The sequence below is a fragment of the Mustela nivalis genome (assembly GCF_964662115.1).
Source record: "Mustela nivalis genome assembly, chromosome: 11".
Lineage (NCBI taxonomy): Eukaryota > Metazoa > Chordata > Mammalia > Carnivora > Mustelidae > Mustela > Mustela nivalis.
The window spans coordinates 13,852,176-13,878,592 of record NC_139030.1 but is presented as its reverse complement, the minus strand read 5'-3'; the positions used below and the strand labels follow the sequence as shown (position 1 = coordinate 13,878,592).

General features: G+C 39.1%; 1 protein-coding gene across 7 annotated transcripts in view; it reads left to right on the top strand.

The window, feature by feature from the left end:
* INSIG2 (insulin induced gene 2) overlaps window positions 1–24,123 on the top strand; it is a 72,746-nt gene extending 48,623 nt beyond the window's left edge. For 4 of the 7 annotated variants that reach the window (XM_082689861.1, XM_082689862.1, XM_082689860.1 and 1 more), the window contains exons 3-7: window positions 5,551–5,932; window positions 17,357–17,481; window positions 20,888–21,054; window positions 21,234–21,333; window positions 22,291–24,123. In XM_082689861.1, coding sequence (XP_082545987.1) covers window positions 5,689–5,932; window positions 17,357–17,481; window positions 20,888–21,054; window positions 21,234–21,333; window positions 22,291–22,332 — 678 coding nt within the window. In that variant the 5' untranslated portion in view covers window positions 5,551–5,688 and the 3' untranslated portion in view covers window positions 22,333–24,123. Of the gene's footprint in view, window positions 1–6; window positions 335–361; window positions 460–4,820; window positions 4,942–5,550; window positions 5,933–17,356; window positions 17,482–20,887; window positions 21,055–21,233; window positions 21,334–22,290 lie in introns of those variants that run through there. The other 3 variants (XM_082689864.1, XM_082689863.1, XM_082689865.1) reach the window with 3 other exon arrangements.
* Window positions 24,124–26,417: the final 2,294 nt, after the last annotated feature.

Sequence of the window (26,417 nt, the reverse complement as noted above, 5' to 3'; positions counted from 1 at the left end):
GTGAGTTGGGGGTCCCGCTGCGAAGCTCGGGAGCTATGGTGCTGAGGGAAGAGGCCTGAAGAGGGGGATGGCCTTCGGGAAGAGGAACCGCTTGTGTTTTTGCAGGCTAGGAACCCTGCTGGCAGATGCGGGTAGCCAGGACCACAGAGGGGCCTGAAGGGCAAGGGCTCCCGCTTACCTGGTGAAGGGTTGGCGAGGTCCGGAGGCGGACAGCGGGGTCGGGCGGAGGTCATAGGAGAGGCCGAGTCTCCCCGGACAGTGGAAGAGTGTCCTAGCGGAAAGAAGACTCGAGGACGGCGGGAAGGGCGACCCTGGAGATCTGATGAAGCTGGAGGTCGGCGAGCTGTCAACCATAGAGCTGTCAGGATTTGGGAGGCTTGTAGCCAGGGAGACTCAGGTTGGGGAGGTGGATGGATCCAAAAGCGTAGCTTTTGTAGTAAGTTTGGAATCCACAAAAAGGTATGTTGATTATTAGGTTGAGGAGTGGGACTTTGGCATTTGGATTGGAATTGGACACCTTTGGAGTAGGTGTGTGGGTCAGTCCAAAGGGAACACTTGCCGGGACCTAGAAAGAAGTCAGTTGGTGATAGTTACTGGGATTTGGGGGTTGCTCAGTGGGGATTGGCAATCTGGAAAAGCAAAGCGGTGTGGATAATAGGGGACTGGAAGGGGGCGTTGGGGAAGTGTGCTAAAACAAGTGATCATAACCCATGCCCTGTTAGTGTTGGAAAAAAGTTTTAAAAGTATGGGATAAGCTTGATAGTCTAGGAAAATATGGAAAATATGTCATGAAGGGCTTCCTGTTTTGTAGGATTAATGAGGAGAGCTTTAAGAAGGAATGGGTAGACTTGAGTCGTGGGCCACTGGAGCTGGCCCATACCAGTATTGCAGTGGAGCAGAGGATTGCAGGGGAAGGCAGCCAAACAGTGGCTAGATTGTGTTTTCCAACTTTGGGGCTTATCCCTGGTTGCCTACCACTGAGTGAAAATGAAGGGATGCCTAACTAATAGGGTCTCCAGGGAAAAAAATATTAGCCTGTTTTCCATTTTCATTCTTTCACTGCACATTATGTTGACTAGTGTGATTTGTTGTAGTTGTCAGTACATATCTGATACAAAGTGACCATGCAGTGAATCATGTACATTTGGGAAAGAGGTTGATTTTTTTTAAACTGACAACTGTTGCTTTTTTGAATGGTCCGCTTCAAAGGAAAGGAGAAAATGCAGTTGAGTAATTTAGAGACACATTTTCATTGTTATCAAAAAATTATTCAAATGATAGAGTAACCTTTTTAGTGAATGAGATTTGACATTTAAAAGTAGTAATGGGATGTAAATGCTTCTTGTTTAATGGTTTCTGTGTTTGGGTTTTAATGTAGAAAGGAAAGATAAATGTCATTGTCTTCAAGACAAACATATTTGTCTTTCTAGAAGTTTTAGTGTGCAAAGTCTATGATTCATATTTGTGTGCTATTTTTCATTGATGTGTTTTTCCTAATGTTTATGCTTATTCTGTTTTGAGAATACCATTATAATTAAGAGAGCATCTAATGAAAGATGTGAGGTAGTAATTTAGTTTTATTATTTATAGCCTATCTGACCCAAACACCTGAAGAGATAGGGTTCTATAAGGAAGGAAATATCCTTCTGTGACTGTTAATCATTGGAGGATGAATGATCTTGTGTGATTTGAGAGGGTGTTGGAATTGATAAAATACAACCGGTTCTTAAGGTTATAGAAAATTTTTTGTTTGTTTTCAAATGCCTGTTGCCTAAAAGTTGTTTCAGTGGAAGACATGAATTTTGATTTTCATTCCAAAAGTCTGGAATCACTTACCACTTTTTTTTTTTTAAGGAATAATATCACCCATTAACAGGCGGTCCTATAGCTGGCCTAGTATTTTTTCATTTTTGATGATTTGTTATAGACCTGTCTAAACTATTTTTCTCTTTTTTTAGTAATGTACTTTATAGAAGTTATAGGTCAGAGCTCAAGGAAGAATAGGATTTCTTATATACAGTGGGAGATTTTTCTTTGTCAGTTTTTGAAAAAAAAAAAAAAACCATTATTTTTGTATTAACATTAGTTGATCAGTATGACTTAAAAGTTGCCACTTGTGTGATTCGTGAATTGTTTTTGGATGGTGTTTGTAGTTGGGACAGTGTGATGAAATGTGAAGGAACTCTAGAAGGAACCAGAGTGTTGGGGATGTTGGGGAGAATGCCAGTCCTGGTGCTACCTGATAACAGTGTTATCATCTCAGGAAGTGACTTAACTTACTCTGTTTTGTAAAAATGGGGAAAAAACACTTACCTCCCTACCAGGATTATCATTGAAGATCTGTTGAGGTATTGTTCTCTCTAAATAATATCTTTATACCAAAGATTTTTTCCCTAATCAACAAATTATTTCTTGAATAATCTAAATTTTTCAAATATAGATTTTTTTTTTAAATTTTGGAGAAGAATCAAATTTATCATTGATATAAGAATAATGTTTAAAGGTATAGGTACATTTTATTTTAAGAAAAAAAATCAATACTTAATCAGAAAACCAAACTTTACAATAAACAGATTAAGGGCATACTTAATCCCAAAAGCTTTCATTTAAATAACCTACTTCCCTGTTCTGTTACTATAAACAGCATGCTTTTTTAAGGAACTGAACTGTTGTTGCATAGTAGGGATGTGGGAGTAGGGAGTGAGTGGTCTTGTGGAATTTCTTATCTAGTAAAATGATAAAACTGTTAGATCACTGGTTAACTTCTTTTGGATTATGGACTTTGTAAGTACTTGGTATAAACTGTGCAACTGTCCAGGAAAGTGCATATATATACAACTTTTTTGTTTTGTTTTGCATCAGGCTCAAGTACCCCCTGGAACAGATGATCTCTCAGTTCTCTTTTCTTTCTTAAATTTTAGGATACTGTAATTCTAAAGCATCCTTTTATTTTTGTCTCTAGTAATTATATGCTATTATATTATTACATAGTCATAAAAATCAGCTTTTTTGGATTTTTAAAATATTATCTTTAAAAAGAGAACTCATTCAAATAAACAATCACCAAAACAACATTGTGTTACTTTTAAAGAAAACTTTTGGGGTGAAGTAGGAATCTATAAACAAGCACTGCTAGGAAAGGTTGAATAAAGAGCTATTGTAGAATAACATAAACAAACAACTTAGAAAGTCTCTAGCTTGAGGAAATAGTTTGTGGCAATCTGTGGCCCTGAGTGGGAGGACATTGCTAATCTGGTGGTGTTTGGAAATATTGTAGAAACATTTTTGGTTGTCTCAAATGGGTGAGGGGGCACACACTGGCATTCAGTGGGCACGAGCCAGGGACGTTAAGTATTTTGCAATGCCTAGGGCAGTTTCACTCAGCAAGGAATTGTCCTGCCAAAAATGCCATTGCCCTCTGACAAACACTGGTGATTGTGAGCTGGGGCCTGGCACAACTGGAAAAAGCTTTTTAAGTTGAAGTTATTAAGCTCTTACAGAAACATAATTTCAACACACCATATCCTTTGCCATTAATTCCCGCTTGGAAAAAAAATCACAGACATAAAAGAAGGATTTACTAGAGGAATTGGGGCTACTTAAAATGTATGTATACTTTTTGTTCTCGAGTAGCCATTTTAAGAGCAGAAGTTGGGGCACCTTGCTGTGTCTACTGGACATCTGGGAAGTGAAGGGTCTTAGGCAGTATGGTGGCATACGAGTCTGTAAATTGGCCGTATGATTTTTTTTTCTTTAAAATACCTTTTCACACCTTGATCTAGTAATTTTGAGGAAAATTTTAAAGCATTTTTGCATTTACTGTCATGATCTCTGTGATATTATATGGTTGCCTACTTACACTGAGGATATATTACAGTTGAGTTAGATTTTCCATGTCTGCCATCTTTTCAGTAACCAAATCCCCTTCCACAAATCCATGTGCCAAAGAAGAAGTCTGAGGAGTTAGGCCGGAATAGGACTCAGGTTTAGAGGGAAGAGGTGGGTTTTGGACTCAGACCTAAGGTAAGATTCCAGTACTGTTACTATGTGTCATGTGATGATAAGCAAGTTGCTAAATCTCTTTGACTTTGATTTCATTTGTAAAATGAGGATGATAATACTAACCTTTGGATGATTTTGAAGATTAGGGCTAACTGTATGTCCAGGGAGCTGTATCAATAGTCATGATTATGGTGATGATGAAAAGTTCTGTAGCAGCTGAACACCTGGCATGCTTATTTGCTGGATTGCATAGTAAGGAAGAGTCTGCAGGTCCAGATCAGGAAGAGATGGGTTCTAGACGTTTTCAGTTGGTGTGTAGAATGTATTTGTCCATGAATCAGCCATAAGATGTACTGTTTTCTGTAGTCCTCTAAGCTGCAGAGCTCAGTCATGCTGTAGACTAAGTTAGGTTTGTGAGGACTAGCTTGAGGACAGACATCCCACTGTGAGTGTTGGGCACAGAGCTTTGGATGTGACAGAGGTTCAGTAAAACAAAACAAAACAAAACAAAACAAACAAACCCAGTCTGTTGTCTGTGTTTAGCACATGGAACTGATTGGCTGTGACATGGCTTACTAGTACTCGCAAATGTTCTCATTTTCATACAGATTATTTCTAAAGTCAGCACCCCTCTCCCCAACCCTCAGTTTACACATGGGTCTTGTGTTCACAGAAAGCATCAGATGTTCTTTGTCTTAACCAGATGCACACAAGGGACCACTTTCCCTGGCTTTTAGGAGCCATGTGGCCAAAACTCCTTACAGTCTGGGCATGAGGTTACTCTCTATTTTCTTAGCTTCCTTTCTTCTGCTTCCTAGTGCAACTCCTCCACAGTAGCTTTGTGGTTGCAACAGAGGGCTGCTGGGTCCAGGCAGGGGTGGGACACAGCTGTGGCCCTGCAGAGAGAAGGTCTGCTTTCTGTGCTTGGTTTATGTATAGGTAAGTGGGCGGCAGTCTGTGTTTTCTAAGATGCTTTTGTGCAAAAATCAAATATACAGCCTGTAAACATGAAAACAGTGCGTTCCTCTATGGAGGGTCATCCTTATGAGCAAGTCACATTTTATTGTGAGCAGTACAGAATTTTCGTTAGAATATGTTGATTTTCTATATAAATTCATTTATTTTTTTTTTTATAAAGCATAAAGATTTTTACCTAAATCTGCAGGCCCATCTGTTCTGGGTTGGAGATTTAGGCAGAAGAAATAGAAACTTGGATTTTAATCTTCCAGATTCTGGTATAACTATCGCAGATAACCTGCTCTGCATTTCTCTGAAGCAGAACAAGCTGTTTTTATTATTATTCTAACCTTTGAGCTTCGCAGGTCACTTATTCTGTCTTAGTATATGTAACTATAACACTTTTTATTATACCATGCCTATAAGAATGCTTTTTAAACCACTTCTTATTCAATAAATACTAATTTAAATAAATACGTAAGCTTGTCATTTCGTTATTTGTACTTTGAAATTAATTAGTATTGAAATCAGAAAAATTGTATGATCATTTATTAGATAAACATTGATTTCTTTTCTTCTTATCTCTTGCAGGATTTCTGGTAGGTCCTCTTTTAGGATAAGATGCTGTAACTGTTGAAATACCATTCTGCACTGATTCACAGACAGTTGGCTTTTCAGCTGGGAAGCCTTTTTCTCCCCACCTTGCTGGTTTACTGAACTGATGAAACCATGGCAGAAGGAGAGACAGAATCACCTGGGCCCAAAAAGCGCGGCCCCTACATTTCATCTGTCACTAGCAGGAGTGTGAACTTGATGATTCGTGGAGTGGTACTATTTTTTATTGGAGTATTTCTTGCCCTAGTGTTAAATTTACTTCAGATTCAGAGAAATGTGACGCTCTTTCCACCTGACGTGATCGCCAGCATCTTTTCTTCAGCGTGGTGGGTACCGCCGTGCTGTGGCACAGCCTCAGGTATGTGTAGGCTGCTTCTGTAATGCTTAGAAAGAAAGGAGGCCACATGCATGTGGATGTTGTCTGGGCAGTACTTGTTTTTCAGCTTTGATTTCAATGCGGGACAGTGGGCCTGTTTTAAATGAGCAGTTTGATGCGTTGAAGCAAATTCACACAGTGGTGTTACCAATCACCACAGTCCTGCTGTAGTACATTTCCATGACCCACAGATTCTCTTGTGCTCTCTTGCTGTTCATTCCCTACCCCCAGCCTCAGGCTTCCACTTCACAATATTCACATTAAAAGTTTATAAAGGCAGTGATTCGTAATTTCCCCAGGGTTAGTACATTTTCTGAGACACTAAACAAACTCATCCAAATAGAATAGAAAGCATAAATTATATTTTATCATTCTCTGCTGTGTCTACTAGTCCTCATGTATTTTCTTTTATTTCATCTAAACTAAAAAGAGAAAAACTAAGTTTTCCCATCGTCTTTTTCTTTCTTTCTTTCTTACTTTCTTTTTTTTTTTTTTTAAGATTTTATTTATTTATTTTACAGAGATCACAAGTAGGTAGAGAGGCAGGTAGAGAGAGAAGGGGAAGCAGGTTCCCTGCTGAGCAGAGAGCCTGATACAGGGCTCAGTCCCTGGACCCTGGGATCATGACCTGAGCTGAAGGCAGAGGCTTTAGCCCACTGAGCCACCCAGGTGGCCCACCCATCGTCTTTTCCTAGTTTGTTTATTTTCTCGCATAGTATAGCTGCTATCTGGCTACCAGTTGAAGCTTGTTGGGATTTGGAAGAACATGACTTTTCAGAATAGACAAAGGACGGTCAAGGGAGGGAAACTGTTACTTACTGACTGCCTCGTAATGTGCTAGGCACATCCCTTAACCCCAGGGATCTGTAGGGCAACTTTGGGAGTGAGATTTTGGCATTGTGCCTACTTTGGGGAATGAGGAACCTGATAGGAAGAGAGGATGTCATTGAGCCCAGGGTCTCAGAGCTAGTGAATGGTGCAGCTGGCTCCAGCATTCCAGGCTGGAGGAGGGGAAAGAGGAAGCTACTCACACTTCCTCTTGACTCAGGGTAAGCTTGCAGACCAAGTGCCAGGCTTTGATGGAACCTGCTGTTGTGTGTTGGACTTTTGTGGCTGGGGCAGGAGAACAGGTTTCTTTGTACCAGGAGGTTTCTTTGTACCACCATTAAGGAGAGGACCAGGGGTTGTGTCTGTCCCTGTGACATGGGCACTTTTGCCACAAACTCCTATTTAAAAGGGACAATTACAAATGTTAATGCCACATTTCAGTTACTTTGTCCCTGCTTTCCTTCCTTTGCCCAGCCACTAGGTTTGTCACACTTACAAACCTAACTTCCTACTTCCCCACTTAGGGGATTTACACTTAAGTGTTTATCCCGAAAGCAGTGCATTCCATGAGGTATGTGGTACACGGAGGTACAGAGGCATTTGGAAATCTAGATTCCAGTTAACTCTGCTACTGATTTTGTTGGGTGAGTCATGGCATTTAGTAGATGAGAGTGAAGATACCAGTTTTGTGAACATTACTGAAGGTAGAAAATGGATTCTTGCACCTCCTGCCCCCAGTTTTGGGGAAAACATCAAGGAAATAAGAAGTCAATGAATATATGTTTTTGTGTATATGTGCTAGTATGCATTTTCAAAAATTTCTAGGCTTTTACCATCTTAAGTCAGAAAAACTGATAATTGTCCTTTGTTTTTCCTGTCCAACTAATATTCATAGAGCAGCTAGCTACCTTCTGGAGATTCTCCAGAATCACCACTTTCTACATGCAAGCAGAAGGGTCCCTGGCTATCTGCTATCTTCCCCTATAGCACCTACTGCTGGAAAATTAGCGGTGCTTCTGCAGGGATACCCAGTAGAGAACTCTGGTATATTTCCTTTGATTTCATTTTCTTTTTCTTAGTTCTCTATTTTTAATTTAATAATGGTTGGTGTTTCAAGTTGATTAACTTCTCAATATGTGCAGTGATTAGAATCAGAGTTAGAAACCTCTTGAACGTTATGGGGGCCTGCAAAGGAATCTTTCCGAGGAAAGAATAGAGGGAAAAGATAAGTATCGTTGTGTGGGTAAAATAACTAGGGAAATTGATTTGAAAATTGCAAGTAACCAAATTATATTCATACCTGTGAAGCTAATATCTAACAAAGAAAAAACAGATCTTTTCAGTTTAGCCCAGCAGTCATCTACCCAGTTCCTGGAGAGCCCTGAAAGTTTCCTCCTGCTCTCACTTCTCCAGGTTTCCAAGTTTCTATGTTCCTTTGTCTCTTGGTCTAGACCCTCTACTGCTCTGATGGGAATTTTCAGTTATTCTTTTTCTTCTTATAATTTTTCACTCTGACCACCCGCCAATCCCTTTTCTCCATCATGTGTGGTACACTTAGGACTGTAAGAGTGAGCAGCCTTTACTTTGCTACAAATGCAATGGCATTATTTCTTGATTCCCCAGTGTGTACAGGGTAGTCTCTATGATACGACCCTTGCCAACTTTGTCTTCTTCAGAGTCTTTCTGAAGCTCCCTTTTTGCCTAAAGCTTAACAATTTTCAGGTGACAGTGGGTATTTTTTTTTAATTTTTAATTTTTAATTTTTTATAAACATATATTTTTATCCCCAGGGGTACAGGTCTGTGAATCACCAGGTTTACACACTTCACAGCACTCACCAAAGCACATACCCTCCCCAATGTCCATAACCCCACCCCCATTCTCCCAACCCCCCTCCCCACAGCAACCCTCAGTCTGTTTTGTGAGATTAAGAGTCACTTATGGTTTGTCTCCCTCCCAATCCCATCTTGTTTCATTGATTCTTCTTCTACTCACTTAAGCTCCCATGTTGCATCACCACTTCCTCATATCAGGGAGATCATATGATAGTTGTCTTTCTCTGCTTGACTTATTTCGCTAAGCATGATACGCTCTAGTTCCATCCATGTTGTCGCAAATGGCAAGATTTCATTTCTTTTGATGGCTGCATAGTATTCCATTGTGTATATATACCACATCTTCTTGATCCATTCATCTGTTGATGGACATCTAGGTTCTTTCCATACTTTGGCTATTGTGGGCATTGCTGCTATAAACATTCGGGTGCACGTGCCCCTTTGGATCACTACGTTTGTATCTTTAGGGTAAATACTCAGTAGTGCAATTGCTGGGTCATAGGGCAGTTCTATTTTCAACATTTTGAGGAACCTCCATACTGTTTTCCAGAGGGGCTGCACCAGCTTGCATTCCCACCAACAGTGAAGGAGGGTTTCCCTTTCTCCGCATCCTCGCCAGCATCTGTCATTTCCTGACTTGTTTATTTTAGCCATTCTGACTGGTGTGAGGTGATATCGCATTGTGGTTTTGATTTGTATTTCCCTGATGCCGAGTGATTTGGAGCACTTTTTCATGTGTCTGTTGGCCATCTGGATGTCTTCTTTGCAGAAATGTCTGTTCATGTTCTCTGCCCATTTCTTGATTGGATTATTTGTTCTTTGGGTGTTGAGTTTGCTAAGTTCTTTATAGATCTTGGACACTAGTCCTTTATCTGATATGTCATTTGCAAATATATTCTCCCATTCTGTCAGTTGTCTTTTGATTTTGTTAACTATTTCCTTTGCTGTGCAAAAGCTTTTGATCTTGATGAAATCCCAATAGTTCATTTTTGCCCTTGCTTCCCTTGCCTTTGGCGTTGTTCCTAGGAAGATGTTGCTGCAGCTGAGGTCGAAGAGGTTGCTGCCTGTGTTCTCCTCAAGGATTTTGATGGATTCCTTTCGCACATTGAGGTCCTTCATCCATTTTGAGTCTATTTTTGTGTGTGGTGTAAGGAAATGGTCCAATTTCATTTTTCTGCATGTGGCTGTCCAATTTTCCCAGCACCATTTATTGAAGAGGCTGTCTTTTTTCCATTGGACATTCTTTCTTGCTTTGTCGAAGATGAGTTGACCGTAGAGTTGAGGGTCTATTTCTGGGCTCTCTATTCTGTTCCATTGATCTGTGTCTGTTTTTGTGCCAGTACCATGCTGTCTTGATGATGACAGCTTTGTAATAGAGCTTGAAGTCCGGAATTGTGATGCCACCAACGTTGGCTTTCTTTTTCAATATCCCTTTGGCTATTCGAGGTCTTTTCTGGTTCCATATAAACTTTAGAATTATTTGTTCCATTTCTTTGAAAAAGATGGATGGTACTTTGATAGGAATTGCATTAAATGTGTAGATTGCTTTAGGTAGCATAGACATTTTCACAGTATTTATTCTTCCAATCCAGGAGCATGGAACATTTTTCCATTTCTTTGTGTCTTCCTCAATTTCTTTCATGAGTGCTTTATAGTTTTCTGAGTATAGATTCTGTGTCTCTTTGGTTAGGTTTGTCCCTAGGTATCTTAGGGTTTTTTGGTGCAGTTGTAAATGGGATTGACTCCATAATTTCTCTTTCTTCTGTCTTGTTGTTGGTGTAGAGAAATGCAACTGACTTCTGGGCATTGATTTTATATCCTGACACTTTACTGAATTCCTGTATAAGTTCTAGCAGTTTTGGAGTGGAGTCTTTTGGGTTTTCCACATATAGTATCATATCATCTGTGAAGAGTGATAATTTGACTTCTTCTTTGCCGATTTGGATGCCTTTAATTTCCTTTTGTTGTCTGATTTCTGAGGCTAGGACCTCTAGTACTATGTTGAATAGCAGTGGCGATAATGGACATCCCTGCCGTGTTCCTGACCTTAGCGGAAAAGCTTTCAGTTTTTCTCCATTGAGAATGATATTTGCGGTGGGTTTTTAATAGATGGCTTTTGATGATATTTGATGATATGTGCCCTCTATCCCTACACTTTGAAGAGTTTTGATCAGGAAGGGATGCTGTACTTTGTCTAATGCTTTTTTAGCATCTATTGAGAGTATCATATGGTTCTTGTTCTTTCTTTTATTGATGTGTTGTATCACATTGACTGATTTGCGGATGTTGAACCAACCTTGCAGCCCTGGAATAAATCCCACTTGGTCGTGGTGAATAATCCTTTTAATGTACTGTTGAATCCTATTGGCTAGTATTTTGTTGAATATTTTCGCATCTGTGTTCATCAAGGATATTGGTCTATAGCTCTCTTTTTTGGTGGGATCCTTGTCTGGTTTTGGGATCAAGGTGATGCTGGCCTCATAAAATGAGTTTGGAAGTTTTCCTTCCATTTCTATTTTTTGGAACAGTTTCAGGAGAATAGGAATTAGTTCTTCTTTAAATGTTTGGTAGAATTCCCCCGGGAAGCCATCTGGCCCTGGGCTTTTGTTTGTTTGGAGATTTTTAATGACTGTTTCAATCTCCTTACTGGTTATGGGTCTGTTCAGGCTTTCTATTTCTTCCTGGTTCAGTTGTGGTAGTTTATATGTTTCTAGGAATGCATCCATTTCTTCCAGATTGTCAAATTTATTGCCGTAGAGTTGCTCATAGTATGTTCTTATAATAGTTTGTATTTCTTTGGTGTTAGTTGTGATCTCTCCTCTTTCATTCATGATTTTATTTATTTGGGTCCTTTCTCTTTTCTTTTTGATAAGTCGGGCCAGGGGTTTATCAATTTTATTAATTCTTTCAAAGAACCAGCTCCTACTTTCGTTGATTTGTTCTATTGTTTTTTGGGTTTCTATTTCATTGATTTCTGCTCTGATCTTTATGATTTCTCTTCTCCTGCTGGGCTTAGGGTTTCTTTCTTGTTCTTTCTCCAGCTCCTTTAGGTGTAGGGTTAGGTTGTGTACCTGAGACCTTTCTTGTTTCTTGAGAAAGGCTTGTACCGCTATATATTTTCCTCTCAGGACTGCCTTTGTTGTGTCCCACAGATTTTGAACTGTTGTATTTTCATTATCATTTGTTTCTATGATTTTTTTCACTTCTTCTTTAATTTCCCGGTTGACCCATTCATTCTTTAGAAGGATGCTGTTTAGTCTCCATGTATTTGGGTTCTTTCCAAACTTCCTTTTGTGGTTGAGTTCTAGCTTTAGAGCATTGTGGTCTGAAAATATGCAGGGAATGATCCCAATCTTTTGATACCGGTTGAGTCCTGATTTAGGACCGAGGATGTGATCTATTCTGGAGAATGTTCCATGTGCACTAGAGAAGAATGTGTATTCTGTTGCTTTGGGGTGAAATGTTCTGAATATATCTGTGATGTCCATCTGGTCCAGTGTGTCGTTTAAGGCCTTTATTTCCTTGCTGATCTTTTGCTTGGATGATCTGTCCATTTCAGTGAGGGGAGTGTTAAAGTCCCCTACTATTATTGTATTATTGTTGATATGTTTCTTTGATTTTGTTATTAATTGGTTTATATAGTTGGCTGCTCCCACGTTGGGGGCATAGATATTTAAAATTATTAGATCTTCTTGTTGGACAGACCCTTTGAGTATGATATAGTGTCCTTCCTCATCTCTTATTATAGTCTTTGGCTTAAAATCTAATTGATCTGATATAAGGATTGCCACTCCTGCTTTCTTCTGATGTCCATTAGCATGGTAAATTCTTTTCCACCCCCTCACTTTAAATCTGGAGGTGTCTTCGGGCTTAAAATGAGTTTCTTGGAGGCAACATATAGATGGGTTTTGTTTTTTTATCCATTCTGATACCCTGTGTCTTTTGACAGGGGCATTTAGCTCATTAACATTAGGGGTAACTATTGAGAGATATGAATTTATTGCCATTGTATTGCCTGTAAGGTGACTGTTATTGTATATGGTCTCTGTTCCCTTCTGATCTACCACTTGTCGGCTCTCTCTTTGCTTAGAGGACCCCTTTCAATATTTCCTGTAGAGCTGGTTTGGTGTTTGCAAATTCTTTCAGTTTTTGTTTGTCCTGGAAGCTTTTAATCTCTCCTTCTATTTTCAATGATAGCCTAGCTGGATATAGTATTCTTGGCTGCATGTTTATCTCGTTTAGTGCTCTGAAAATATCATACCAGCTCTTTCTGGCCTGCCAGGTCTCTGTGGATAAGTCAGCTGCCAATCTAATATTTTTACCATTGTATGTTACAGACTTCTTTTCCCGGGCTGCTTTCAGGATTTTCTCTTTGTCACTGAGACTTGTAAATTTTACTATTAGGTGACGGGGTGTGGGCCTATTATTGATTTTAAGGGGCGTTCTCTGAACCTCCTGAATTTTGATGCTCGTTTCCCTTTGCCATATTGGGGAAATTCTCCCCAATAATTCTCTCCAGTATACCTTCTGCTCCCCTCTCTCTTTCTTCTTCTTCTGGAATCCAAATTATTCTAATGTTGTTTCGTCTTATGGTGTCACTTATCTCGAATTCTCCCCTCATGTAGCTGTTTGTCCCTCTTTTGCTCAGCTTCTTTATTCTCTGTCATTTGGTCTTCTATATCACTAATTCTTTCTTCTGCCTCATTTATCCTAGCAGTGAGAGCCTCCATTTTTGATTGCACCTCATTAATAGCTTTTTTTATTTCAACTTCGTTAGATTTTAGTTCTTTTATTTCTCCAGAAAGGGCTTTTATATCTCCTGAGAGGGTTTCTCTAATATCTTCCATGCCTTTTTCAAGCCCGGCTAGAACCTTGAGAATTGTCATTCTGAACTCTAGATCTGACATATTACCAATGTCTGTATTGATTAGGTCCCTAGCCTTCGCTACTGCCTCTTGTTCTTTTTTTTTGTGGTGAATTTTTCCATCTTGTCATTTTGTCCAGATAAGAGTATATGAAGGAGCAAGTAAAATACTAGAAGGGTGGCAACAACCCCAGAAAAATATGCTTTAACCAAATCAGAAGAGATCCCAAATCATGAGGGGGGAGAAAGGGGATAAAAAGAGGTTCAAAAAGGAAGAAAGAAGAAAAAAAAGAAAATAAAGAAAAACAAAAGAAAAGAAATGAATTTTAAAAAAAAGAAAACGAATAAAGAAAAATATAAAAAAGAAAAAATATATATATTAGATAAAATAGTTAAAAAACATTAAAAAAGAAAAGGGTAAAAGTTAAAAGGGAATTGCACCGTCCTTACCAGGGGCTGGGCTGAGTAATCCGCTCAGGTTTGCTTTCAGGAGCTTTTGTTCCCTGAGCACTTTCCGTAGAGTTCCGGAGGATGGGAATACAAATGGCGGCCTCCTGGTTTCTGGCCTGGAGGAGCCTAGAGCCCGGGGCCCCTCTCCTCAGTGCGCCCTCAGAGAACAGCGCCCAGTTACTCCCGTCTGCCTGACCTCCTGCTGCGCTCCGAGCTCACCGAGCCTGCGACCGGTTCAAGGTCACACCGAGCTGTGAGCTTACTGTCGGCTCTGTCTCTGTAGCCAGCTTTCCCTTTCCAATACCCGCAAGGTCTGCGACACTCAGACACCCCCGATCCTTCTGTGACCCCGCGGGACCTGAGGCCACGCTGACCCTGTGTGGGCTTCACCCCGGTTTAGCCTCTGGAGCGATGTCCCTCAGCGGAACAGACTTTTAAAAGTCCTGATTTTTTGCTCCGTTGCTCCGCTGCTTGCCGGCCCCTCCCCCCGGGGTCTATCTTCCCGTCGCCTTGGATTCACGTCTCCACCAGTCCTGCCTTTCAGAAAGTGGTTGGTTTTCTGTTTCTAGAATTGCTGTTCTTCTCTTCAATCTGCCGATGGATTTGCAGGTGTTTGCAATCTTTAGATAAGCTATCTAGCTGATCTCCTGCTAGCTGAAGTAGTCTCAGCCTGCTACTTTTCTGCCATCTTGACTCCTCCCCCCACCCCCGACAGTGGGTATTTTCATTGTCCATACTTTTCCCCAGACTTTTGCCTTGGATTAGAAAGCTCTTTCCACGCCACTGACGTGCTACACTCAGCTCCTCCCTCAGGGGCCCCCTTTTCTGTGAAGCTTTCCCAACACTCCAGCACCCTGCCTCCCCTCAGCACATGCCAGAAGAAGACTGGGCCCCCACTAGGCCCTGTCAGTACCACCCCTAACATATTACTGTATTGCATTGTTTCTGTGCTCACTTTGGGACTGGGATCATGTCTTACTCTTTTTTTCTTTTAAAATCCCTGGCAAATAGCAAGAACTGGATATATTATGGGAATTTAGGTATTTATTGAATGAAACATTGCGTAACTTGTTGTAGTTTTCCTTGAAAGTCTGTCTCTTTCAGTGGCTTCGTTTTTCCCCACCCTTTCTTGAAAAACATTTGATTTAACTGTTCCTCTTAGTGCATCACTGAATTAAACACAATACCCCAAAATGTGGTGACTTAATATTGATGTTTTGCAAACTTCTGCTTTTGTCTTGGTACGCTGTAACCAAGAGAAGTAAATCTATCCCAAGAGATGTTATTTTGCATCAGAGAGCCCTTCAATTAAGCAGGACAGTGTTTGCATATAATGCTATACAGGCATGATTTTAACAATCTCTTGTTAAAATAAAGTCAGAAGGAAGAGAAAAGAAGCCCAGACATCCTTCTGCTGAACTCACAAACAGTGGAGTCTCACTGTGCTGTAGACACTGCTATCATACTCTGCCATGCCTTTATTTAAAGGGAAGGAAGAAGACATTTAATGGAAAGTGACAAGCTTCCTCGAATTCTTCTTCTCAGTGAGCAACCGAGAACCATGCATACTCAATGGATTTGATTTTTATTGGCAAATCCCAAGGTTGGCAGCGTGGCAGTTTAAATTCCTTTTTGTGTTTTTGCTTTCTCTCCTCAGTTGTCTCTCACTTGTGAGTCTGACATCACATGCATACAAATCTAGTCAATTTTACTTATTTATATCTTTGCACACACGTCAGTATTCTCTATGTGATAATTCTTTACCTATGGCATCAGCTGCTGAGGAAAATTGACTTGGAATGCCTGATCTTAGTTGATTTTAGTCAGCAACAGGCAAAGAGAGGAGAGAGAGGGAGAGAGAGAGTGAGGAATGACATGAGCTGTTAGTTTCATGACCCCTTGAGAGGGAAAAAAAAAAAAAGGAGGTAATACTCATTACGATGTATTTCAATTGTTAGGCATGCTTGTTGCCATTTTAATTTTGTAGGAATTTGGAAATGCTGTCAGTTAATCTCCCAGGATTTTAGAGTCAAGCCTTTTAAATAGGAATATGATTTGAAAGTTTTAAATTTACTAATAGTTGTTGGAGGTCCACATTGCTGAAATTTGTTGTTAATCTCTTGATGGTCTATGAACCACCTCTACTCAGCAAAAGCCTAACTCAGAAGAGCTCTTTCAGATTTGTGGATTAGAGCACGCATATACCATTGCAGCTGCTCACCCCCAGATGGAGTGGTGACTGTGTGACCTCTTTTTAATACTGCTCCATTGGTCTGATAGCCTGTGATTTTTGATATTAATTGATTTCTCTTTTTCCTTAAGGATTGAATGTGTCTTTTGTAAGATCTAGCCAATACTAGGCCAGGCAGGGGGGGCGGTTCCTGATCCTCAGGCACTTAAGATTTTGGTACAGTAATTTCAAGATACATCATAGGTAGCACTGGACATCAGTTGTGTCTTTATTACTTGATGGCAACATGACCATTCTGTTTTTAGGGAAATGAGCAAGTCAAGGCTGATTAGCTATTTCCCATTAAATTTAATCTGTAGAAGTACATTTTCCTTATAACTTGTTGAAGAATGTTTTGGTTCATTAAGGCCTTTTTTTAGTGACTAACTATACATTTAAAATCTCTTTCCATAAATGAATAAAATGTTGACGTTTGACAAGTACTTTATTTAAAAATTGGGCGTGAATATTTGGAGTCTCAATCATAGACATTTTGTATACAGTTTTTCATAATTATATGGTTAACCTTCAAGATGTTCTTTCCAAAACTGAGAAATGTACTAAAATGACTTCTCACTTTTAAGAAGGAATTTAAATTTTAACTGAAAATGTACAGTTCTTATAGAGAACTCTATAGAGGGGAACATCAGGACACAGCCCTGGGCACAGGAGACAAGCTGGAGGCACTAGAGTAATCTGTAGACCAGGACATCCGTAGCCATTGGAACAAACACTATGTGTGGGGTGACCTTACTGTATGCATTTATGCTTCCAGCTTCTCTTTGGACAGTTTATGTGGCATTTTATAACATGCTTCATGGTTATGTACTTCAGAGAGAACATTGCTTAGCTGCCAGCTGGTCTGATGTTTTCAGATCTCAGAGATAGGAGTAGTAGAGAAGAAGTATGCAGCATCTAGTGCAAACTGCTAAATCATGACTCATACAGTGAAGTAGTGCTCTGCAATTATAATTTGGAATACTGTTGTAATCATTTACAGTGCTTTCTGCAGTGGTGTTATCTCCCCACCCCCCTTTGGGGAGGTAAGTTTAAAAATATCAGTGATTGATGTTAAGCAACTTGGAGAGCTTTTGAAACAATCTTTCAAATGCTTGTGGGGGTTGCAGTGACTCTTTTAGCTTAAGTTTTGCCAGTATAGCATTGGAGATGACTTAATTTTTTTCTCCTTCTTTCCACAGCTGTGATTGGGTTATTATACCCCTGCATTGACAGGCATCTAGGAGAACCACATAAATTTAAAAGAGAGTGGTCCAGTGTGATGCGGTGCGTAGCCGTCTTTGTTGGTATAAATCATGCCAGCGCTGTATCCTTTCCGCTGTAACGAAATGCATAATCACAAAGCAGTTCCAACAAACCAAAGGTTAAACAGTCCCTTGCAACTTCACCATTGTCAAGTTGTGATATGTCCCCTTTGTCATAAAAAGAACATGTGCTATGTTGTTGAAATATCACGGTAGCAGCCGTGCAGTTAATGCTTTGGGTATGGCCTTTTATTTAAACCCCCGTGTTTCAGGACCACTGAACAACTTGGCACGTTTAAACATTTTGCGTGTTCTTCTTGAACTAGGTTACATAATTCTGTGTAGTTTTGCTAACTTTGATTGAAACAGATACATTTTCAAAGGATTTCTTCCCTCTCTCTTTTCGTTTAAGACTTGCCAGTGAGGACGTGTGGTGGCTTCAGGATGCTGGCTGGTTTTTTGTTTTTAATGTACGGAATCTGTAATTTTTTCCAAGAAAAGATTCATCCACTGGTTTTAATCAATGCCAGCAAACCACATAAATGTTCTTAAAGGTGTCGTAAGTGGAAATGTTCAGCTTAGACACTGGCCAAAAAGAACATTTGTCCCTAAGGTACATATATTTAAAGTCTGATCATTTATGGATTCTGACATTTTATTTCATGATCAGAGTGTTTTTTTGAGAATCCTAGCTGGAAAGGTAAAGTAGCCTCTATTTCCCTTCTTCCCCGTCTTTTCCCTGATAACACAGAGAAAAAAAAGTCCACCCCAGAATAAAAGTTTTTGCTCTTGTAAGACTTTCATCCTGTCATCCTCCCGACTGCCTCTCCTCTCCTCTCCTCTCCCGCCCCTGACTTTCCTTTGTGGAAGAAGAGAGCCTGGGACTGGCTAGTGCAGTCTTCCGTCTTCTAGAAGATGTGGCTTAGAGAGTGGAAGGGGCAGGAGCTTTGATGCTGGGAAGAGCATGCAGTGTAGGTCAGGCTGCCTAGGGTTCCCTTGTGTGGCTCTGCACTGGGCTGGCGGCTTGTGGTTAGCTGGTGAGAGGGTGGGGCACACGGTGGATGGATTCCTGTGTCTTTCATAGGAAATACTGAGCTGTTTTGGAGAAGCTTGAGAAGGGGAACAAGGGCAGGTGGCAAGGTCCTCCATTCTGCAAACACATTTGCCTTTCTTTTCTCCAGTTGTGCTAGCCCTTGGGGATTTGTAAATTTGGAAGCCCCTCAGTGGTGGTTACTAGTTTGGTTTTCCATTTCCATTTGTATTAAAGAATTTCCCAACAAGTTTAGCTTGGAGGAATCTTTGAGATTTAGGATTTTATAACAAACAGATCTAGTGGTGGGGAGTGCTTAAAAAGATAGACTCATAAAATACTGTATCTAAAGGAAAACTTAGAAATCACCCAGTTATACATTTTCTTTATAAAGATAACAAGACAAATGAAAGCTAAGAGTTAGGTACTTTGCCAAGGTGCTCGTCCTGCAAGGCTGGGACAGAGGTGAGATCAGACCACAGAGATCCTGGCTTGAGTCGAGAAAGGGCTCCTTCCCTCATTCAGGAGCCCCCTAAGCATGTAAATCCCTCCCAACTGGTGGATTAGACCATTCTATCACAGATGTTTCAGGTGTTTTTTTTTTTTTTTAATTTTATTTATTTATCAGAGAGAGAGAGGGGGAGAGAGCGAGCACAGGCAGACAGAATGGCAGGCAGAGGCAGAGGGAGAAGCAGGCTCCCGGCTGAGCTAGGAGCCCGATGTGGGACTCGATCCCAAGACGCTGGGATCATGACCTGAGCCGAAGGCAGCTGCTTAACCAACTGAGCCACCCAGGCGTCCCTCAGGTGTTTTTAAATAGAGAAATTTAGATAGTCTTTTCTGGAATTTAAAAACCTTTATATATCTAATTTAAGTTTTTTGCTTTGGTCATTCTTTTTTTCTCTGTCAATGAAATACTTGAATATAGTGATTTCTTTTTTACTGTTTTGTTCACCATTGAAGCAAAATCTAAAATGTCTGCAAAATTTATCACATAGACTTAATAATATTAGGTTCCTTAGACCAGAGAAAATCCCATGGTACTATTTTCCAGGTAGAAGTATTTTACCTATTTACCCTTATTTTCCTTTGATTCTTAATAAAGTTTGTTTAGCTATCAAAGATAGAACTCCGTGAATATCAAACTCCACTCTTTATAAGAATGTTTATTGCATAGAAAAATCAGAGCATATAACCTTTCCTTTGGAGTGTTAGGTATAATGCCTGCAAAAGAATAAGAAAAGCTTTTGCAGAAAGCATACCATAAACTGTAGGGTTTTTAAATTTTTTTATTTTGGTAAATCAACCTAATCAGGAAATGACTTTGAGAGAATGGCCAAAGATGGCCCTCAGATGCTAAGAAGTACATAAAGTGGGTGTTGGAGATACCAGCCGGTGTAGTAGGGGTGGGGGTGGGTGGTAAGTACAGGATGTTAAAGGAAGTGGGAAGTAGTTTTATATGCATTTTTTGAACTTCTCCTCTCTTCTCTGTAGTGGCAGCATGGCCAGTTAGTTTGGTTGAGCTATCTAGCCCCCCCTGGGGAGCCGGATATAGAGCCAAGATGTGGCCTTTGGGACATAGATAATGCCCTTTTAATGATACTTGAAATTAATTCCTTTAGTGTAATCCTCTAGCAAAGAAATGAGAAAATTGAATTTGTAAAGCTTCGTTTTGCCCAGAGATTTTGGAGTAGAAAAGGGCTGCACATTTGTGAATAGATGCTTAAGTAAGTGACGGAAATAAAATATCATTTGAGCAAACTGTCCTATACCAGAAAGTCTCAGGCACCAAAATAGCTTGGCAGGTTGCAAGATAATGTTCACTTCAAGGCTTTATCCTCAACAAATTAAAACTAGAACAGTTGACATAATAGAAAGGGATACTGTGTCCTTGGTCCTCTTGTTTCTGAACTGCATTATTATAAAATGTGTCTGTCAGTAAATCATATAAAGAATGTGGTACCCTGTTAAATAGCTGTCAACTCTTCTATTTTCAAGTTCTTGTATGATTCGCAAGTAATTCTGAACCTGTTTGAGAAGTAATACTGGTTTCTTTTTTAGCAAAAATGTGTTCTTTTAGCAGTACTTGTGTTCCGAGACCTCTGGTTACATTTTTAGCAAAGAAAGCATTTCTCATGTAATGGGTCTGATCTTATAATTGTGAATGTAGACAGAAGGTTTTTTTGGGGTGGGTTGTGGGGGAAATACAAGTAGGTGGGATCTGTTAATGAAATATCATGCTCTCTGTGTATCTTTAGTAAATATCGCAGACAATTTTAATCTCACCCCTTGTCCTGCATTGTATGGAAAGACTGAACTCACTCTAGAATAAGCAATCAGTTCCTGTCTCAGCAGTAACATCTTATTTTAGAAAAATGAACAGTTGGTATTATTTGGTGACAAGTTTTAAGAAGATGACTCTTTAACACTGATCTCAGAAAGTGGATTTTGATAACAACATACAGTTGTCTCTCACACTGGCTGCACTCTCCATTGGACTATGGTGGACGTTTGATAGATCTAGAAGTGGTTTTGGCCTTGGAGTAGGAATTGCTTTCTTGGCAACTTTGGTCACTCAACTGCTAGTCTATAATGGTGTTTATCAGTAAGTATTCTTTTTGGTGCTTGTTTGCTAAAAGAAATAAACAATTGATTTCAGAATTGAGATTTTGGAATTGGGTTAGCCATTTTAATGTACAGAGTAACTTATTTCCATTGTAATTTTCTTTATATGTATCATTGTACTTCCTGGTTGGGTTGTTAAAAACATTTCTGTTATTCTAGATATACATCTCCAGATTTTCTCTATGTTCGTTCTTGGTTACCATGTATATTTTTTGCTGGAGGCATAACAATGGGAAACATTGGTCGACAACTGGCAATGGTAAGCTGATGCTTATTATTTCATCCGTTATTGAGTTGTAAAACAAGTTTTCTCCAAGCCAAGCATACTGAGAGTCAAAGGAACCCCTGGATAGAAAGGCTAAAAGGTGTTATGGATAAGGTGATAGGATTTAACCTCTAATTTTTTTTAACTAGTCTATAGTCTATCACAGAGAGACAGTTTTTAAAAGTGAAAAGCATCCTTACTAATAACTATGTTGCTTCAATAGATATAGATTAGGACTATCTCTGGCAAATCAAGATGTTTGAACATTTTAGTTAAAAAGAAAAAGACGCTGTTGGTCATGCCTGTCGTGAATGGGAGGAGTCAGGGAGCTGCATTTGGAGGCCAGAGCAGTTGGATAAGTGCTCTGTGTCATTGTAGTTGCTAGGAGAACTGAGTGGCTTGGGTGGCTGTCTTTTTGATAGTCTGGCCATCCAATTATCTCAAGCCCATTAGTTTCCTTTATCTTGAATTGTGGGTGAACATTTGTAGCTGTACTTCTAAAATACTGTCTTGACCAGAAGATTTTGCTAATGTAATAGTCTTCTCCCCCTTGATTTTATAAAGTGATTTGAAAAAAATATTACCTGAATTCACTGTATAGTCCTGCTCTTAAGTTCATGACCTTTCCTTTGCTGATTCGCCTTACCAAGCACTCAGAGAAACCCGTTTGCCTCCCTTCGTGTTATAGGATTGATCTGAATCATACTGTTATAATTTACGTGTGATGCAGAAACCTTGTTTTTTGCCTGTGTTTGCTATGTCTCTTTCACTTCTTTTGACTGTGAGCTTTCTTTTTCCCATCACATTTGTCATTTGCTTCTAATCCTTGCATAACTCTCAGATTCTTTGACAAATAAAGTGGGCATATGTTAATAAAGTATTAATTTCTAGTCTGTATGGAAATTGCTATTCAAAATACATCTTAATCTGTTAACCTTTTAATTTTTACAGTATGAATGTAAAGTTATCGCAGAAAAATCTCATCAGGAATGAAGAAGGCAAAAATGTATCTTCTATACAGAAAAACAGGATGAAAAGGGCACGTAAATGATCGCTATATCAACAAAGCTTCGGACTGTAAAATTGCCAGGATGCAGTTTTTCCCTTGATTGGTGTATATATTTGTGTGTATGTGTGTGTGTGTATGTGTGTGTGTATATCTATATCTATACACACACACATACACACACTTCCACACATATACATGCACATACGCATGTATTACTGCAATCTGTGATTGCTTCATCTGTAAATTAGTTACAAACCTTGATGTATTTGACTTAAATAACTATAAAATATATGCACTACATTAAACAGCGTGTTCATTAATAGATGAAATTTTTTAATTAATTTTTTAAACATACCATATATTGTATCACAATGTTGATGTGCCAAAATATTCTGTTATTGTCATGCAGAGTATAAGAATGCTTGAACAGTTTATAAACTTAGTGAAATAAAATAAGAGGAAAGCCAAAAAAAGAGAAAGAAAAAGAAAAATGGAAAGCTGGTATATTCTCTTCTGCTTATGTTGTGCCTTTTCATTTTTCTAATCGCAGCAGTATGAGTTATGGGTGCCCTGACGAATGGCTAGTTTCTATTTTAATATTGTCTCAGAGAGCTTGGGTGTTTTAATTGGTAATGAAAATGAACTTCCACAGAACATTTTAAAACCTGCATTACTGGAGAGCATCCAAAAAGGAATTCTGCTGGAGGTAAAAGTGATGAGCAGGAGAGGGTTATCAGCATTAAATTGTTTTAAGTCTAAGTCTGCAAGGCTATATGTAATTAAAAGAAGGCACCATTGGGAAATTTAGCTAGAATAAATATGTTATAGAAATACCAAAATGACCTTTTGCAGTGCCACAAAGTGTGAAATGATGTTGTCTTTTGCAGTACAGTAACTCACTGCTTTTGCACATGGAACACCCAAGAAACCCTAAACAGATCAAAATGAAGTTTCTAATTCTCTTGGGTTCTGTAATCTGTTGGGTTCTGTGAAGCAAACCACATTAGCCTGGCTGGGTCACATGACTGACGGTCAGTGGAATGCCATCTGGGGAATGGATGAGCATATCACTTTTTTTATATTCATATGTCCATGAGTGAACAGTTCAAGCCTGTTCCAGAATGTCCTGAGATGGCATATACCATGCATGTTAAAGATTTCAACAGCAGTTTTGTGCATATCTTTCCAACAACGGGAACCATTTAAGTGTGGTTTAAACATATTTTTAGTTAACTTTTTCCTCAGTTTTTATTTTTGAAATTGATGACAATTGTCTGATACACAGGGGTGGAACTTTCTCCTTACTTTGGGTTTGTGTGTGTGTGTGTGTGTGTGTGTGTGTGATTGAGTGAGAGAGAATGTACATGTAGAAATGTATGTACATGTAGAAATGTATGTGCATGTGCCCATGCTCTCGTAATGTGTCAACTAGATACTGTTTAATTTTGGGGTTTAAAACCATTGCTGTCAGACTGAGATCTCATATGCCAAACTTTAATCTGCTTTTACATTTTATGGCTGAAAGTATGAAGATCCTAAAAGGATTTCATATTGAATATATGTATACAATCTTAACTATAGTGGTGGTAAACATACTACTATAATTTATTATTCTATCTTCCAGATAATGTTATTCATTTAGAACAAATAAGGTATATTTTTAGAATCAACTTTGTAAGCACTATAAATCTTTAATAAGTTATAAGGTCTATGATGTGTTTACTTTGAAAATTGCTGTTAAAAGCAAGATGTATTAAATACATAATTATCATCTTTGTTAAGAGTCATTTTTTTCTTCCTCGTGCTAAATCTTAGAATCTAATACTGAGAATTAATTTAATAAAATTAACATGTATGATTGAATTTCCTAAGAAATAATGAAAGGAAACCAAGTCTAATATTACAGGAATTGAATGGTTATCACTTGGGAATTCTCAAGATTATTTTCAGATCATTTAGAAAACAAGATATTAGTGGCAAAAATAAAATTGTTTTGATATTTTGATAAACATGTAAATATATTACATCCAGTTTTTTGCAGTGAAAGAAAGTAGACATCTTTCAACATTGCTACATTGGCAGCACTTCCTTTTATTAAAGTTCTGGAAAGCAAACACTTGAAAACTGAAACTTAATTCTACAAAAGCACAGGAAAACAATTAAAATTAACTATCCAGAATCCTGCTGATACTTTTGTTATAAAATTTATTTGTTTGCACTGAGCCATTTTACTTTGATCAAGGGCGGTGGAACCTCTTAGTGGCACATACATTCACACGTCTTGTATTTTCTAGGTGGAATCCGGACTTGGTCATTATTAAATAGTTCTCTAATTTTCTTGGCTCACTTGCCTGCACAGTGAAGTACAGCTAACCCTTGAACAACAGGCACTGACCCCTGCACAGTCCAAGGTCTGCATACAACTTTTGACTCTCCCCAAAACTTAACTACTTGTAGCCTTACTGATAACATATTTTGTGTATGTATTGTATTTTGTATTCTTATAATAAAGATGGAGAAAAAGTGTTCTTAAGAAAATCATAAGGAAGAGAAAATACATTTACAGTGCTGTACCACATTTATCGAAAAAAATCCACATGTAAGTGGACCTGTGTGGTTCAAACCCAGGTTGTTCAAAGGTCAACTGTGTGTTGTTTGTAAGGTAATTCAATTCAATTCTATTGATGGTCTGTGTGTGTAAAGTCCTAGGTTTGCGCATGTGGAAGAATGTGCTTCACTCTCCTAGAACATTTAGCAGGCCTTAGAATTCTAGGTTCATAGGCTAACCCACTGCCCCCTGCCCCACCACTGCCATTATGTTGAAGACTTTTAACTCATTGTTTATGCCATCTAGTGTTGGAGATGATAAATCTATTAGTGTGATTTTCTTTCCTTTGTAGGTAATTTTGGTTTTTCTCTCCAGGAGCTTTTACACAGAATTTTCTTTATCTTCACAGTTACTCAGTTTCACTTTGACCTGTTTAGCTTTAGATTTGTTTTTACTTTTCTTGCTTGTTATTCAGTATGCACTTTCATTCTGTGTGCTCATGTCTTCAATTCTGGGAAAATTTTCAAGCTGGCTGCATATTGGAATCATATGGGAACTTGTAAGTATGCTGATGCCTTGTTCCCACTCCCAGAGACTCTAAAATAATTGGCCTGGAGTGTGCGCTGAACATGAAGATTTTCATAAATTCCCCAGCCAGTTTTAATGTGCAGCCCAGATTGCTATTGGTTGGTGTAGATGCGTGTAAGATGAGGGGAATGTTTGAGGCGAGAGAGAAATCCTAACTTTGGGAACGAAGAGTGAGGGACACATTGAGATACATTTTAGACTAACATCCGAACCTGATGACTTGAGTGTGAAGGATAAGGAAGAGAAGTGGGACTTAACATTTCTTTCTTGGGAAACTAGGTGGATGGTATTCCTATAAACTAAAGAGGAATGCAGAGAAGCAGGTGGGTGGGTAAAGTTAATGAGTTTGATCAGCTCAGCTATGTCTGGAACATCTGGTAAAGATGCATCATAAGCAATTGGATATAGCAGTCTGGGTTATTGGATGGAAGTGAGGGAGCTTGTCGTTGGCATGTGTCCATGATCTTTGACACTGTGGAGGTGGATGAGATCTCCAAGGAGCATGTTAGAACAAACAGAGATGAGATCTGAGGCCTAGTGGTGTGTGCAGAAGAGCTGGTGAAGGAGGTGGAGGGGCTGTGGTCAGAAGTGGGAGAAGAAATAAAAGAGCGATGTGCTTGAAACCAGAGCAGAAGGCAGTTCCTGGCAGAAGGGAGCTAGAAGTTTGAAGTGCAGTTGGAAGGAAGTATTAACCTTATAGGTAAAGGGGATGTGACTGTTTTATGTTGGAAAATGCTTTTCCTAACCTTTTTATCTTAACATTTGAAGTCTTTCATTGTATACCAATAGCTTACAAAATATATTTGGGACAAGTCTGATCATATACTGAGCTGTATATTACAAGTGAGGGCAGCTGGGATTAGCTAGAGAACTTTGAGGGAATGGTGGAGATTTGGACAGCCTCTACAAAGAATAGACACAGGGACTGACTGG